The sequence below is a fragment of the Camelus dromedarius genome, chromosome 7 (genome assembly GCF_036321535.1).
Source record: "Camelus dromedarius isolate mCamDro1 chromosome 7, mCamDro1.pat, whole genome shotgun sequence".
NCBI classification, from domain to species: Eukaryota; Metazoa; Chordata; class Mammalia; order Artiodactyla; family Camelidae; genus Camelus; species Camelus dromedarius.
Genome location: NC_087442.1, coordinates 14,575,789 through 14,593,949, shown reverse-complemented (window position 1 = coordinate 14,593,949; position 18,161 = coordinate 14,575,789). Strand labels below are relative to the sequence as shown.

Below are 18,161 nucleotides of genomic sequence, written 5' to 3'. Positions count from 1 at the left end.
GTGACACATGGTTATTACGCATCTGTGCTCTGTGTAAGTTCTGGTCTTTTCCATCTGTATGAAACTCAGCTAATTATCTCTGCCTTTGAAGTGATAGTATAGAGTCAAGGAATTAGGAACCTGTGGCTCACTGTATCGATCTCTGAAAATAAACACACGCAAAATTTCAAGGGTTGAATCCTGCAGAAGGTGAGGGGTTAAAGCCATAGATGTCTAATTAAAAAGACATTTGGATTTTTTTAAAAAATGCCAATCAGTGTGAATACTATGCTCAAATGGTATACTTTGGGAGTGGCTTTAGTGGTTTCCAAAGTGAAGGCTTTGAATGGAGATCATTTTGAAGCTTTTCCCATCTTTATAATGAGTCTTCTATTTAAAAAATTCTCCTTCAGAGAATTCCACCACTTGAGAGAAGAAAGAGGCCCAGAGACCATCAGTTGTACAATCTTGTTTCACACATGAGGAAACTTGGGCCCAAGGAAAGCGAGAAACATACTCAGCTCCTCTGGAACACAACTGGGGCTGAAATCCAGTGCATTCTCTTCTACCACAAGTATCTCCGTTTCATCCTAATAGTGCCTTCAGCTGGAATCTAAAGCATTTAAACATTGCATTGTAATGAAAGTTACAGATGAGGAGTCCCTGAACTTTGGTGAAATCTCCCCGTCACTAGTTAGCTATGTGACCTTGGGCAGTGTTTTTCTCTCTTTGAACCCCAGTTTTCTCCTCTGCACAATACAGTTGTTCAGCATGATGTCTAGAGTCATTTTACTACCATAGCATGTAACTGTGACTTTAATCTGGGGATGAACTTCTCCTTTTCACAAAGCACACAGCCTTCTTTTTCCTCATTAAGATTCTCTGCGTGTCTAATGAAAAATGACGTTGGAGCCAGAATTCCAAAGACAGACAAACTCTAAGTAAAAGATAAAATAGACATTTTCAGATGTGCAAGAACTCAGAATTTATTTCCCTAGTCCCTAGTTTTAATAAGCAATTTGTGGCTATACTTCAGCAAATCAGGAAACTAAGACATATGTGGGAGTCAGGAGTGAGAAGACAAATGAACAAGTCCAGAAGAGGGTCCTAAGGCAATAATTGGTCAGCATTCTTAGGAAACAGTTCATCAAAATTAGCACTGGAAGCCAGTGGACTCTGAGAAGGATGCCTTCAGGAGGAGGAATGGAATGGACTCCAAGAATGATTAGGGAGCTGGATAATATTAGTGATAGATTTTTTAAAATTATGTGTGTGTATATTTTATCTTCTAGTAGGAACAGAGGAAAAATAACACACACACAAAAGAAATTCATAAAAACTAAGTCCAAATATGAAGCAGAGCAATAAAAGAAAAAGTTAGAAAAGAGAAGTTATTTGATCTAGATGACAGGAACACTGTCTTTCGCTGGCATTAAGCCATGGCCTTGAATGGCTTCAGAAAGCAGTGTGGCTGTAGCACACTGTTACCCTCTGCGGTACACACTGACATGTCATGCTGATGAAACTCCACATTCCTGCTTTCAACTCTTAGAATAAAATTTGACAACACACAGAATTTTTAATATTGGTACCAAATAGAATATAAAAGTTTACATCTGTGACAAGGAATACAGTTAACAGAAGCTGAGACGTGGCAGAAGGGAGAAATACGGGAATGTGCTAAGAGTCACACAAAGCCATCACAGTGGTTGCCTCTGGAGAGAGGGAAGGACTGGGACTGAAGTGGGAAAACGTAGGAGACTGTAATGTTTTGTTAAGAAATAAAAGCCGAGTAGACAGTAAGAGTGCAGCATGACTAGTGGCAACAGGTTGTTATTTCCAGCCTCGTGTAGGCTGGTCACTGTTCTTCCTCCTCATTCTTGATGGTCTCTCTCCAGTCTTCAGTGGTTTCCTCACATGCACACACTGCGAAGTATTTTACTGAATACTTAAGTGAGGTGGGGGTCTCTGCAAATATCTGGGTTCTCTGAAGGTCTCTCCTCTCTGATACTCCACCCCGTAAGCTCTCCCAGTCTCTCACCCAACTCCCCAACCTAGGAACTCTGCCAGGCTTTGCCTCAGTTTCCCCTCTGAGCTACTGCTGGGAAATTCTGAAGTCTGTAAAATGGAGCAGTCAGTTTACTATATTTAGATTCTCATCTCTCAGGGATTACTATCTTTTTTGCCTGAGGTCTACTGTCTTAACAATTATTCTTTTATATGTAGATTGTTTAAATTCATTTGGGAGAGAAAGTCTGGCCCATGTTAGTCCATCCTGAAACAAATTTGTTTCTGGTAATTTCTGCATCATCAGGGGTCCCTTTCAGTTTCTGCCCTCCCGAGTAGCCTACTCGTTGCTTCCTGATTTTGAAAATCTAATTTAACCCCCTTAAGGAAATATTCAGACCAACCTCATGTAGCAGCCAGTAAAAGAAGAAAAGAAAACTAATTCTATTTCTTAATTTTTATTCTGTACATTTCCACACAATTCACAATACAGAAAAAGTGTCCAAAAAGTAACTGTAACTAGTCAATTTCTTTTTCAGAGATTAGTTCAGTCTTCCAAATTAATTCCATTGAAAATCTCTGTAGAGCAACACAGTGATCAAGATATTTTGTATAAATAGGAAATGCAAGAAAATTAGGGAAAAATACTTTATGACTTTGTTACAAAAAACTCTATTCTTCCCTTCCCCATCCCACCCTTCCCACCCACCTCCCTCCCTCCATTTCATGTTATCTGGATCCCACTTTACCTGGAAAGAAAACTTCATCATCCTACTGCCACAGATGCTACTTTTTTTTGGATTCCACCTGCCACTTGGCAGCTTTGCAAAAGCATGGCTCTGGGATGTGATAGGGCAGAAGCAGAAATCATGAAAGAGCCCTTTATGTGACTGCAACTCTTCCTACAGATGTAGCCTTTAAGAGTGGACTACCCACAGCCAAGGGTACTCTGGATGCCCAGAAACTTTTTCCCCACTCAGAAGTCAAATTAAATGAAATATATACATTCTTATGGAACTGAGATTGTCTTCTATTAATTCTTTACAGGAATGGTTTTCCTCACTTTCAGTTAGCTTATGGTCCATATATTATTCAGTATGGACTTCATCATTAGTTATTCAAAAAATGCAGCCTAGCTAACCTTTAAATTAGCCTAATTTAGAACCTAACTTTTCAAAGATATGTTTTGCAAAATATTCCATTGTGCTAGAACATTTTGTCTATAAAATTTCCAAATCTCATCCCCAGGATGGCAAGAACCCCACCCTTCCCAGCTCACGATCAGCATGTTAGCAAGCATCAATCTAGGTTCTAGATGTATTAGAAATTAGACATGGGATTAAAGCCTCAGTTCAACCAATGGGGGAGGGGGACAGTGAATGAAAAATTTTGCTGTTAATAAAACCCAAAATGTCAGGAACCATTTGGATTCATTATATGAGGTGCAGTAAATATCAAAGCTAGAAGCTAACATATCTGAGAGAATTACCCTTAACTTTAAGACAAAATACAGGGTAAACCAGTTTAGGGCTGCCATCTGTTTATTTTTACAAGACAATTTTTGAACATCTATCTCTAATTTTTAAAGGAAAGATTACATGTAGACCCCAAAATAAGAAAGTCATAGTCTCAGAATTTATAAGGATTGTGAAAAACTCCCTAAATTGTCCTTATTTTTCTCAGATTTTATCATAGACCAGCATAAATCTATGGTCTGACTCCCTGTGAGCACCTGGAGAAATCCCTCCAATTAATACCCTGGTCCTTCGGAAAGCCTGTTAGAAAGTTCTGCTGCTGGCAGAGTCCTATCTCCCCCTGAATTCCATGCATAATCTAACTCTTCTAAACTGCATGAAGTGAAAATTTCACAACTGATACTTCTTGAAGCTACTCTAGACAGGTTGTTTTTTCTGTAGCTTCTGAATTTGCATTATATGAGGACCAGTTTGCTGAGAGTGTATTTTATTTATTTGTGGGTTGCCACGGCTATTTGTTTTAAGACTAGAGCCTTATTATTGTACTATACTTGAGAATCTTTCTTCCCCGTAACTCTGTTCTTACCTTTGCAAGCCAGAAGCAAGGAGTGGGGAGGGGAAGAAAGTGGAGTTGGAGCAGTCTCTGAGCAAGACTTTGGATATGGGCCCTCTTTTGAAGACTATTCAAAAATGAATCCCCACCCCCCCAGCCAGCTTGAAATCTAGGAACTTACGGAAGCAAGGGTGGGTGTGCAGTTAGAACTATTTCACAAACAGCAGCATCACAGGAACACTAAAGACGAGTGATAAGAGGGTAAGTCCTATTTCATGACAAGTTGTAGAAATTGCCTCCATGCCTCTCTTTCACCAGAAAATACAGAGATCTTCTTCCCCTTCTCTAAGCCCCAGTCCCAACAGCACACCCCAAACAGAAAATGGGTGGAAAGGAGGAAAATAAACACTAGATCCTTTGTTTTCACTTTAATTCCTGAACTTGAAACTGTTCTGCCTTAGTAGAAACATATTATCTTATTCAGGAATTCCAGAATTGGCTAGCATGATGCAGGGTGGAGGGGTGTGTGTGTGTGTGTAAGCAAAGCAAATTTTTTTTAGTCATGAAATACTGGCTTCTAAATGATCTGGGATATATTTGCAATGTCTGGTGTTTTCACAGAAATGCTTTCATTGCATCTGTATGGCAGGAACCTGAAAAAAAAAAAAAAGGTGGGGGGGGGGCGGTCTCTAATTGAGTTCTGCTCCAGTCTGAAACCATATAAATCTAAACCTGGAAAATATCACAGAAGGTATTTGGTCCAAACTCCCTCACAATTAAAGATCTGGTTGTTCAGTTTTCACTTACATACTAGAAAACACTAGCTGTGGTAGGTTCACTGTTTTTTAGGAATTCCAGTCCATTTTTCTGGATGTAATGTTTAGGAAAACATAAATCCTTATGTAAGTGATAAAGCTACCTCCTTTTCACGTCTGTTCCTGATCTCTTCTGTCCTTGTTTTATTCTGCAAACTGTCTGCCCTGCGGAACTTGAATCTCACAGCCCCACTTAAGCTGTCTCCTTCAAACATTCCTTTTCCTAATCCAAGTTTGTCTTCTTTCCAGATCAAACTCCCCTCTTCTACATATTCAGCAAACTGCCCATAGAAATGCCTTGTAAAATACAAGACTCAAAAGGGAAGAATACCTCAGGCCTGTTTGTTCTCCCCACTTTAAGTACAGCCATCATCTCATAGGTGCATTAAACCTCTTTGTATGTGACTGTGTGATGGATTTAGCCTTGCGTACCCACTTACAAACTTCAAGCAGTTAAGTCATGAATGATAAGACCATTTTTAACACTTTTTGGTGCAGTATTCTGAAATAATATTCTAATAGTGATGTCCAAGGAGAGAAAATAGTATTAACATTTTTAAATGCTGAGAGAGACAAAGTAGAGAAGCCAGCAAGTCTCCCTCAGTGTTATTTTCTTCTTATGAAATCCACCCTGGTACCAAAACATTTGACCTTTTTTTCCCCTTGAAATGTGTCCAAGCTGATAAGCCTCTGTCTGACAGCAAAAACCATACATTTTTAACTTCATAAGCTCCCTCAGTCCAAACCAGCTTGTGGTGTGGAATCTTAGGTAAATATTTTTTCAAGGAGGCACCTTCTAAATGATGGAAATCTGAATGATTGATGTAAAACAGCATATTGAACGCAATGGTGGAAAAGTATTTACTTAGAAAACATCTATCTTGAAACATTAGTCTGTAATATCTAAAGATCTCAGTCCTGCTGAGTTGTACCATTTACTACATGAATCTGTAAGCTGAATTCATTGCTCTGCAATTCCATTTATTCATTTAAAATGCATCATCCACCTCAGTGATTTGTATTGAAGCTCAAAAGTGTCAAAAATGCATCAGAATGCTAAAGCAGTAACACTATAAAATTACTGAATTTGTTACTAATAAATCGTATAGATCTGAGTTTTTTAAATTATTTTTTGAAAGCTGTATGCACTAAACGATTGATAAACAGGATAGTTTCAGTGGTTCCTACCACTAAAGTCTCCCATGTCAGATGCCATTTAGCTCAAAATACTGAAACGATGGAAACTGGGCAAAAACCAGAGTCATCACTTTCTTATTTCCGTGGGTAAGCCCCTCCTTGTAATTATCATGCTAGTAGCAGAAGCCAAGGCACTTTCCATGATTGCCTTTCATGTACATATACTTGGACCCCAAATATCTTTTAGGCAGAATTTTCTTCTGTGGTTATACCCGGTTACATTTAATTCTGAGAATATCAAATCACAGCACTTTTTTATATTGGAGGGACAAGAAAACATTTCTAATAGAATTTTACTTAAGAATGTCTAAGAATATTCATCAAAATCCTAATGCTTCCAGAAGTATTTTGGAGTAAGTTATACCTCTTGAATGTTTTCTTTTCATTAGCTCTTAAATTCATGCTTAGTTTTAAGCTTTTAAAATGATAACTGAAGGTCATTCGTTCCAAGATTTAAAGACTCTCAGTCACAAAGTGATGTTTTAAAAGATTAAAAGTCAAGATTTTCATAAAATTTTAAAATGAAATCCTGCCATTCAACAAAGTCATTTTAAAAGAACATTTTAAAAACGCATAGAATCTAATTCCTGTCCTCTCAGATACATGCCTCTAATCACAACATCCCTCCAGGTGGTCACATAGCCTCAGCTTAAATATTCCCAGTGGCTAAAAGTTTCTGACTCTGTGCCTACTCTGCTGCAGTTTCACAATATTTATATTTCATCTTTATATTCAGTCAAAAATTCATTGCAAGTTTTGTGTCTTGTTTCTAGTTCTGTCCTTGAGAAATAGGATAAATGTTTTGGCTCTCATGGTAGTGTTTCTGAGTCTCATCTTAAAGTATCGGTTTCAAATCCATTTTTAAGAATGGTCTTTTTTAAGACTCCAAGGAAAAGGAAATGCAAAATGTCACTTCTTGTATTTCATAAAACTAAAACATTGCTGGCTAAAGAATGATGGCACAACAAAGGCTGCCTTGAACCCGCAGCGTGTGTGCACCCAGTACCATGGGGTTCTCTTGCACAGGACTTGTCAGATTGCAATCTGTATTTTCTCCCAGACTGCCAGCTCCATGAGGTCTAGAGTTTTGTCTCTTTCATTCATTTTTATATTGATATGGTGCCTGCATCAGAGTAAATGATAAACATATTTTAAAATAAATAATTAAATACAGGACTGTATGATTGATTCGTGAACAGATGATTGCAAGTAGAATGACTGAATACATGTATAGACAGACTCTGGAATCTGTCTACCATGAGAATACCATACAGTGTTCAAATCTCTAAAATGTAATGCTTCAACAGCCTAAAGAATAATTTTTTTTTCAGTTTTTTTTGAGGAGTGGGGTGGGGAAACCACCAGTTTAGTAACTCTTACTGTTCTGGAAGAGCAGGTTGTCATGGGCATTACTCTCCCTTAGTTTCTATTTTTAGGTTTCTCATTAAATTGTGGGGAGACAGCCTAAAGTCCACAGATGGCCAGTAGAGGTTTAACATGCATATAATACAGTCACCCAGGTGACTTCATGGGGGCACACTGTTTACATCATTGGATGTGGAAGAAGCAGCCATGACTAAGTACTCTCATGATGCAACTAGGACAGAAATTTGCTAAACCTGTCTGGGAGATTATTTATCAGTTAGGCCTATTGTGATCATACAGGATGATCAAGGTCAATGGAAATGTATTTGTCCTTCAGGCAAAATGGATACTTGTCCCAGAGAGTAGTTTCATTTTTGACCCATTTTGAGCATAATATCTGGGGAAATTTGGGTAGCTGTATGACAAAATCATGGAAAGTAGTGGCAGAAAGTCCAAAAGTGGGACTATTGCCATGGCCAGAAAATTGGAGCAACTAGAGATGAATGATGACTTAGGACACAGAAAAAGGCTAGAGCCAAAGTCAATCTAAGAGGCTTGACAGAGGAAGAAACTGTGGGACTTAAAATAGTCAGTTGAATATGGAATTTAGAGAATAAGAAAGTTGAGATATTCAGAGGTGGTTCTACTAAGACCTGGGCAAGAGCTATTTTATACTAAATAAATCTTAAAGATTAAGTACAAAACTCTTAATTTGATGGATGTTCTACTTTTTTTCCGCTAAAGTGAAAATAATCCATTTAAGTAGAGCAATTAGTAGTTTTATTTGATGGTTATGATGAACCAGTTTAACAATGATTATTTTATTTTTAAAGAGCATAACTGAATAAAATATCATGCTGTGCTCAGTGATTTCATTAGCTACTCCTACTGGAAGGAAGCCAAGCTACTCAGACCCCACCCATATCCAAGTTACTACACCTTTCCCATAGTAGCTTGCCCTAACTAAATATCAGTAGGCAGCCTACTGAGTGTCAGTCCTGTAAACTCAGCCTTGGAAAGCAGTGTAAGCATCACAGAGGAAGGAACTCTCCACTTAAGATCCAGAAATGGCATAAACAAGTGTCTGGGCTCAGAAAGGTTTCATGCTTTGTGGAAGGTAACAAAAACAATTGTAAGACCTCTTGGTCATGGATTTTATGACACAGGCAATAGCAAATGCCATGTGCACTTGAAGTGCTGCAGTAACAGAACTAAGCTTAGTGATACTAAAAGTAACAAAGAATAAATGAAAATTTTGTTACCTTATCTTTGCTTGTTGGTATTAACTACACAGTACAGATGACTAGCATGCTTCTAAAATGTTTTCTTTTTAAAATCTATGCAATATATGTGTGTATAGGATATATACACATATATGTATACTAATAAATACATTTCTATATGTTTGTTGGGGCTTGTATATGCACAGAGTATTTCTGAGATAACATACAAGCAACAATGTTTATCAGTGTTCACGCTGTTTATCTCTGGGAAGCAGAAAGAGGACACTACACAAGCACAGAGGAACACCCTGACTTTTGCATGTGATACTCATATGTGATGGTAGAACTTTTTATAAAAAGCATGTTCCACTTTTATAATTTGAAAAATCTAAACATTTAAAATAAAATTGACATGTAAAAAAATAGAACTGCTGCTCTACATTTTCTAAGACATGGATATTATGAGAAGTCTAGTAAATGAATTCCAGAAATCCTTTAGGCAAAGAAACTCACTAGGTCTGAATTAAAGCTACTTACTTGTTGAGTATCTCAGTGCAAACAGATCTGCCTATGCACTAAGGCCATCTAGTATGAAAGGATGGGCAGCAACTGGGCACGTGAGGCTTTCCATCAGCCGTCACTAATTTCATGGCTGTGAACTTGCCAGCTAAATTCTTCATTTCAGAAATTGCATTAGTTTTAGGTTATAACCTCTACAGAGGTAACCAAAACTCTCAAAGTGAAATTCCTGGCTTGGTGTTTATTTCCTTCTTGGCTTCTGTTCTTTATCAAGCCCTTGAATGTGCTATAGCACAGCTTAACTGGGGTCTATTTCATTAAATGTGCAATACTGGAATATAAGGCTTCAAGAATGACTACCGTTAAGGTTATATAATGTTGTCTTTTAAACTCTCGGTTTCTCATCCCTCTATCAGCCTAATCTAAAAATGGAATCCCAGAGCAGACAGTGCCACAACACAAAGGGTTCTCCTGAGCCAGACACAGGGGAATGTCAGCTAAGCCAGCTACTCTTTGTAGTGCCATCTCATTAGGTTTTATAGAAAATTGTGTTTCTATAGGTACATAGTTTTATGCCTTTTAAATTAAAGTTACGTGGATTTTCAGACCAGGGCCGTGACTGTTTGCTTATATACTTCCTGATGGCCCATCAGAGGGGGTACTACAGTTGGGAACTCCTGGGGCACCTGCCGTTTGCTCTTTCTGAAGCCCAGGACTGTCACATGCAGTGGCCAATTAAAAAAAAAATGCTACAGGAGGTAGATTTAATGTTGAAGTCATTAAATGAGTCACTTTTCTGCTCATTTCTGATATTTTTTTTAGGGGAGGTGCAAAACCCAAGTTCTCAGGGTATTTGTTTTTTCAAAGAGATACTTGCTTTGGTCATATATCATTTCCCATCAATAATGTAGGACTCTAATGCCTTTCTTTTTTTGGTTTGGAACATTTCCAAATGCACCAGGACCACTACAGTAGTCATTACCTCATCTACTTCCATACCGAGGATTTATGTGTGACTTCAGTTAGCGCTATTTGAATTGGCCCATAGCCACCTGTACCCTAAATTTTCTCTGGGCTGCTTCGAAGCATCACAGAGAAATATGAGTTGGTGAAATCTGAGTCCTTCATCCCAGCAATGGCAGCTGGTAACTGGCTGTGTGGCCAAATGTTTGGCTCAGTCTACGGAACGGAAGGCACCATTTGAAGCCAGATTCCAGTCTGTTTTAAGGATTATATTTCTGTCATCATATCTCCTTGACAAGTCCCACCAACTGAAAACCCCCCAACAGAAGCCCAGTGATTAAATTCTCCTGGAACTTTTTTTTTCCAGCTTCTTGAAATAATCTACTGCAGTCCCCTTTACCCTCACCAGAAGACCTGAAGGATAGTTCCATTTGTAAGACTGATGTATAGAAATAGATTTCTCACAACCAATCCATTCTCCCATCGCTGGATATAATGCCAACAATATAATTTTGAAACAACTAAGGACAAACTAGTCCCCATCTGCTGAGAGGCTATTCCATCTTAAATTCAGTGTATCATATCTGTACTTTCAAAGTGATATGCGACCAAAAGTGAATCCGATAAGCAAGGCATCACCACTGGACCTTTAAATTAAACGTAGAGAAACAATCACTTATGTCCACATGCAGAAACACTAGGGAAACACTTTGTGTCTAAGAGCAAAATGGAAGAAAGCTCAGAAGACATAGGTTTAGTCTGAAGCAAAAAGGTCACCCACTTTCATTTCTGCCTTATAACCAAGTCAAGTAGGTATTTTCAGTGAAAGAAGACTCTTTCTGCTGGTACTTTAGTTATCACAGAGTCCCTAACAGAGGTACCTATTAGTACCAGCTGGTCTGTGGCAGGATTAGAACCTGTAATTCCACTGCCATAGAGATGTTTCTGGCTAGACTCCCATAGAAGTTTGCACTAAGAACATTCTGATAGGGGAAATAGAGAAAAGAATGTTACTAGACCACACTGTACATGAATAATGGGGCTATAGTGCTATCAGATACAACCTTGGAACCTGACAAGTAGTAGGTGAGGCATCCATCCCAAAGATGCAGGCATCTCGGGAATCTGGCAGTGGAACTCATGAAACAAGGCTTTGTCCTGGGACAAGGCGTATGTGGGATAATGAAAGCCAAAAACAGAAGGAAAACCTAAAATGGGCCCCCTCTCACCACTGTACCCAAGAGTCTATTAGCCTCTGTGCAACTTTCCAGAGACTGTTTTCTTGCTTAAGTGAGTTATTTTGACATATGTTGCTACTTTTGCTTTTGCTATTTTATTTCAAGTCGATTAGCCTGCTTTCTGTTATCACTCAGAAAAGTCTAAAAGTAAACGCTGTCATAGTGCTCCATTTCCTGTAACCACAGTTCCCACACAGGGTTTTCTGCTCTGCAGTTTCAACAGCACTTAAATTGAGTGGTTCTGCAAACTAGCTATGGGCCTTTGTTTAATCCATTGCTCATCTCTATTGCAGCAAAAGGCAAAGATGGCTACACATAGGCAGTACGGAGCTGGACAAACAGCCCAAGCTGAACCAGTCCTCCGTGGCTATCGGCAGCAGCTCCGAAACCTGGGCTGACCCCTGGGTTATACCTCTCTGAGGTACCTCTGAGCACAGACAACTCCCATGCCACCTCGCCATACCTCAGAGATATAGCACACAAGTTGATAGTATCCATGTGGCACTCCCCAGCTCCTGTATAACGAAAAGGGATTAGGGAGGGAGAGCAGACATGCAGAAAGTCACTAAGTAGTCTTAGTATATTTAGTCTTGGAAATGGAAGTGGTGTTACAGTTCTAGTTCTGCAGGATATCCAGAGGATTTTAAAAGACCTTCAGAGTCTTATGGTCTTCAAAGACTGAATGTAAAGAGAACAGATCATATCATTTTTTAAATTGATGGGTAGTTACAGTAGAATTGTGCAGTACAGGGGAAAGATGAATGCATAGGGGAGGAGGGAGCAGTGCCATTTATACGAACATCCTTGAATCTTTAAAATAAATTATACAAGTGAACACAGAAATCATGCTACTTGCTGGAAGCAATAAGGATCAAATTTTGTGGAACTCGTAGTCCACAAATCTCCAGGTATCCTGCCTCGTCCTCAGTGGGCTATCATGTTCTGTTGTACATCTTGGTAGCCCTTAAAATCTGGTGGCATGGTCTCAGATTCTTGCAAGACAGAGACAGATTTATGGATTCCATCAGCTTCTTCCAGGGGAGCTGCCCGATCGTCAGGAGGGCACAGGTGATTCGTTCATTGAGGTTCTCTTAGTCTGTCTACCAGGGTCAAACAGCAGTTTCCAGATCCTCATGGCCAATGATCTTATAGTTCTGGCGGCTTTCTAAGTAAGCCGCCAAATCTGGGTCCCCGGCCTGCTGTGCTCTGTCTTGAGGTGTCTTACCCTATAGGTAACAGTGAAAAGGAAAGAGACATAAACACTTGGGATGAGATTAAAAAAAAAAAAAAAAAAAAAGAAACAGAGCTACTCAAAGATTACTCACTAAAAAAGATCCTTCCATGTTTGCTGTTTCAGAGTTCACAAGACACTTTCAAGTCTATTATTTGATGTAAGCATCACATCATGTGAGATACACAAGATCAAGAGGAAGAGATCACTTTTCAGAGGTGGGGCTTCCATTTAAGGAAAGGGAGGTTCATGGAGTAACCACAGATACGTAGCAGGAAATCATGCAGCACATAGAGTTTGGGAACGCACATCCTTTGTAGAAGGGGGATAGAAATCACTGAACAGAAAAGTGGGGAAGCAAGCATTCCAGTGTCTAGTTTGGAATTCTTTCTGTTTTACTAAACTCTGGGAAGTAACAAGCAGAAACTAAGAGGAAGAAATGGTCAGAAACAATCTAAAGGGGTTTCTTTGTTGGTTTCAAAGTCTTCAGTTAGGTTCTCTCCAATTTAAAACTATCTCATCTCCAAAAAGTGAGTTAATTCTGACTATAAAAGTGATGGATATTGATTAAAGAAATCATGGGAAAGTAGAAAAGCATAAGGAAGAAAATAAAAATACCAGTAATTCCACTACACTAAGATAACAGCTGTTAACCTTTCATAGAGTAACTATTTAATCTTTTTTCTATAGCTCTATACGTATTTTTATTAAAATAATACCATACTTTGTTTATATCCTGTTATATAATGTGCTTTTCCACTTAATAATATATCAAACTTTGTCATTAAATGTTCTTTATCATTTTAAATGATTGTATAATTTCCTGTAGTCTATTAAAATGCTGTTATGTATGTTTTTACACATACACATGATATATATTTTTTATTATTTATTTATTTTTAAATTTTTTTTTACACATGTTATTTTTGAAATGAGGCCAATGAATAGAAGTCAGCAGCAGGAGGAAGCATCTCCTTTCTTTTGAATGTTTACAGATATTACTTAACACTCCTTGAAGCTTCTGATTTTTGTTCAGTGACACCTATTTTAAAATGATATTAAGTTCCAAGGAAAGGGTAGAGGCATGATCATTGTACCAAAGAAATAGCTCCATGTATAAAAATGCACACAAGTATTACAAAAATTACCTTACACTTCTCAGCCTCTATCTCATCTGTTAGAATGGGTGGTGTCAACCTCAATTAAGTCTGATCCTAGTAGCCTACGAGGGTCTGTGGAATAGAAGATAAAAGGGAAGTAACGATGGCTCTGGATTCTTTCTTAAATTGTACTTATTTAGTAGGGATATAATATTTAACCACTAGCTTCAAATTCCTATAATAATTTTATTCAACTTTACAGTATTTATTTGTAGGCTATCTTGTCTTTAATGTTAATGAGGTTGTGATTCCCAGTTTCCACATATTCAGAGATGGACTGGGATGGGCCTTTGAGTTGGTTTTTAGGGTATCATTCTCTATGGAAAGAAATTCTCAAAGTATTGCTTCTCTCCAAAAAATTCCAGGAGAAGATCCAATCATAATTATCACATTCGGCTCTCACCTAGCCAAAAATTACAGAATGGAAAAATTAAAGGATCCCTGAAAAGGTTGAAGCATAGCTCTAGCACTTCATATGGTAAGATCTCTAAAACAAAATGTTGGGTGAAAAGTTGTACAGTACCATGTACAGTATGACTTTACCTACTTGAAGAAACTGAGAGAGGAAAATAGACATACTCATGTGTGAAGAGAGATCATTAACGTTTTAATGGTATATAAGTCCAGATTGTGGGATTTCTAGCAATTTTTACTTTTTAAATTTTTGCACTGCTAGAGTTTTCTGTGTGAGAATGCACTACATTTATAGTCCTAAAAATAATAAAATTGTTTGATTTTTGGAAAAAGCACACACATACATAACAAAAAATAGAAAGGAATTTCAAGGAACGTTGAGCCCATTTATCTGATTCAGAAACTTAGAAAGATAAAAACAGCCATCTGCTTGGGGGCCGGTCTCCTGCCCAGTCTTTTACTTGTCCCTCTATTTCACATTGCTCCTCCCTTCTCTTTTATCACCTGAGTTGAGACCAGTCTCTTTGTGGCGAACAGGCAGTGGCCCTGCTGTGTTTGACTGGCTTCAGCAAGGAAGGCCAAGTTCACGTGAAATCATGGCCTCAGCTGATCTGCCTCAATGGGTTATGTTTCTTAATCATGTTACACATCAAAGCACTTAAGTACAAATATCATCTAAGAAGAATATCATATTGAACAATTATCTGCCATTTGGAATCCTATACCCAATTAGCTAGCCAGACAGGTAACAGACCAGCTAGAAACCAGGATCCAGCTTAATGTTTTTGGTAGCCTAGAGCTATCAAAGTGAAGGCATCCAGGGACCTCAGAGAGCAAGTATCTGGTGGGTTGAAAGGGAAGTGGAGACTCACTCAATGAAACTGGCTCAGAAAGGAAAGACAGGTCCACACCAGAAGGTTCTGTCACAATGTGCACCGCAGTTGGAGGAAACCTCAGGGTGAAAACCACACATAAGTAGGTGCTCATGCCTTAAACAGGTCTAATGGGGCTTCAGTCATTATTAGGCTTCTAAGTCATTTGTCTGTGTTTCTTGCCTACATTCACTGACCCAAAGCAGGTTACTTAGCACGCACTTAATGAAGTGTTCATCTATATATTAAAATTCTTCGTAACCCTCTAGAGTTAAGTGGTTTGTCCTTTCCTGTCTGAGTCTACTCAAGGTGCTTTAAAATTCTCAGAGCTGATTGTGAACATGAGCATGACCTCAGATCATCAGAGACAACTCCTCCATGGGGTTGATCTTCCGTATTAACTCTTCTCTCTGGCCCTCTGTCTCTCTCACAGGCTATAGTCCCTGGTCAACAGTTCTAAGCTTCAACTCCTCCTTCATTCCAGCTTTCAGCACTTTCCATGGGGCCTCTCTGTAAACTGGAACAACTCATGGTTCAGCCTGATCTCCCATCCTGGGAGTGATTTGTTAATCACTTAGGCACCCATATATGGAGCCACATAAATCATGGATTTTAAGCTATTCTGGATTAAGTAGCTGAAGGAGAAATCCCAAAGAGGCATCTCGGTAGCCAGGCTGGTGTATTTTGAACATGGTCCTGACCCCTCTCCCAGCACTTTGAACCTCACCTCTCCACAGCATGGCTGCTGGCATTCAGCAGAAGAACCCCAAAGTCTGAAGGTCAGTACATTCAGAAGTTTATTAAGTCCCATAGGCAAGCACACACCCTCCCTTTGTGCTTATACATTTAAACTGCAGTTTCTCTAAATGAAACACTTTATTTTTTCCTCCTTTTTCCAAAGCCCCAGGCACTTCCATAAGTATAGAAAGGATGCCTTTGCTATGGGCACAAGTGAAGGCAGTGGTGCCAGAGATCTTGCTCAGTGGGAGGATGTTTGCACTCACTCATGAAGTTACCTTGGAGTCCGTCTTTCTCAGAGATGCTCCTGCGTCCACCAGAAGCTGGCACACAGCCCGGTTCCGCTGGCAGGCGGCCTTGTGCAGTGCGGTCTCACCCCTAAATCAAAGATGAAATGGGAAACCTCCCATAAAAGGGTTGGAGGCAGGAGTGGGGGTGGGGTAAGGGCAGCAGGGAGGGGAGTAAGGATAACATCCTGCCCCTGCTGCTGGCGTTCTGTGCCCCTTGGCCAGTTTCCCTGTCTTTAGGTGAGACCAGGGCTGCAGGGCACAGCCAGGGGAGGTGTGTGAGGGGGTCCTAAAAGTGCCTTGAGTTAGTCATCAACTAACAATAGTATCTGACTCCAGCCTCTTTTTTAAACAGTGATTTTGTTTTAAACTACTACTGTCTGATTTAAGTGATACTCAATGGCACTGTGAAATAGACTGATGTGTCTGAACACTGTGAAGTCACTCTTTCTGTGTATACATTTGGGCAGAGCACGAGGGACACTAGATAAAGTGCACACAGGAACAGTGATGGAGGACCACATCACAGTGCTTGGTGACAGACCCTCTGGACTGGGAGGATCTCCTGGGAACTCAAGTTCAAAGAACCAGGCAACACCCACCTGACCCTGCCTGCTGATCCCTTGTGAGGGGCAGCCACAGAGGATATCTAGGAGGGACAGTAAGACTTTGGGAGAGTTCAGGAACCAAGGCTGCCCTCAGGTGGCAGCAGGCCTGAGGCCAGCCACTCAGTATGGGAAGTGGCCAAGGGAAAGTGGCTATTCCCCCCTTCCCCCACCATGAGCAGTATAGGGAGGAGGATATTCCCGTTCTGAGTCCAAATTTGAAGAGACATTTAATGCCAAAGTGTTTTATGGAAAATCACACGCTATCCTTAGGCAAACTGGGGTGAGTGATAACCTTGTCAATGGGATGTGGTATGTTGGACAGTTTCTTTTATGTCAGTAACTCATGGCTAAACCTCTCCTACTTGTCCTCCATTCTGTTCATTTCTGCTTTTCCTCCTCCTGATGTACTTAGCCACTCCCTACCCCATCCCATTCCACTCCACTCATTCTTTATCCCTTTTCGAATTTCACTGAAGTTCTCTAGAGGCTGCACATGACATCCAGGGGTAGATGTTTAGCCTTTCTTTGTTCCTGTTTGGGGAATAATAGCTATTTTGTTGTCCTGGGAATGAGAAAGTTGAAAACAAATGTTATCAGTTTGAGGAACATCCACAGAGCTGAAGGCTTTCTCAACCAGGGTTCCTCTTCTGAAGCACAGAACATGGAAATGGTGGAGTTACTATGTTCTTGGGTTCTCCATTGGTTGCAAATAACTTGTCCCATTCTAGATTCAGCAAAGAGAAACTGTTTCACTACACAAAACGGATGCCTTAGGACACTAGGGCTTAACTTTCTTACAAATCTCACTTGAGAAAGAGAAATGTGATGGGTAATTAAGAAGTAAGTGCATTTATTTAGACTTCTCTGTAGTTCAGGATGTATCAGTGCAGCAGTACCTTGCTTGTAGAAGGCTCTGAATGATGACTGGCAATGGCTGTGTGTGCAATCATCATGACACAGGCCATCTATTTTTACTGTGTAATTTTTAACTTAGAAGATTAGCCCTGCACAGTTATAAATACATTTGAAAGTAGGTATTTTTATCACTGACATTAAAATTATCTATTGTATGCCAAAGAGGCTGCATTCTTCTAGATAGGTTCTGAAGGAGATAATCTAGTCCACGTAATGAAAGGCAACACTCACGTTTCACTGTCCGCCATATCCAGTAACTCGGAAGGTCCTAAAGAAGAAGAAAGCAAGATGCCCATCAAAAATAAGTTCAAAAACTAACCATTAACAAAATATTGTAGTGACAAAAGTAAAATGCCTTGGGAAGCTGAGTAAGAAAGAGTATTTGGTGATAGGGATATTAAGACCACCTCCCCTCCAAAAAAGAAAGGATCCGTCTTCCCTCTCCCCGTCAGTCTCCCAGTTACCACCAGCAGAGACGTACGGATTAGGAAATACAAAAGAATGATATGACCTCTGCCATCAAGAAGCTGTCAGACAAGTTGAAGAAATAAAATTAATTGGAACAGAATAAATGACAATTAAGTGGCTACTTAGGGAGGAAA

At 39.5% G+C, this 18,161-nt stretch overlaps 1 protein-coding gene and 1 long non-coding RNA gene across 3 annotated transcripts in view; one reads left to right on the top strand and one right to left on the bottom strand.

Moving 5' to 3' along the window:
* Positions 1–18,161, top strand: part of LOC116154081 (uncharacterized) — a 68,785-nt gene that overhangs the window by 11,124 nt on the left and 39,500 nt on the right. The gene's annotated exons all lie outside the window — the stretch shown is intronic.
* DGKI (diacylglycerol kinase iota) overlaps positions 9,139–18,161 on the bottom strand; it is a 395,126-nt gene continuing 386,103 nt past the window's right edge. For both annotated transcript variants that reach the window (XM_064487331.1, XM_031455444.2), the window contains 3 exons: positions 17,791–17,827; positions 16,028–16,127; positions 9,139–12,560 (listed from right to left, as the gene is read on the bottom strand). In XM_064487331.1, coding sequence (XP_064343401.1) covers positions 12,444–12,560; positions 16,028–16,127; positions 17,791–17,827 — 254 coding nt within the window. In that variant the 3' untranslated portion in view covers positions 9,139–12,443. The remainder of the gene's footprint in view (positions 12,561–16,027; positions 16,128–17,790; positions 17,828–18,161) is intronic.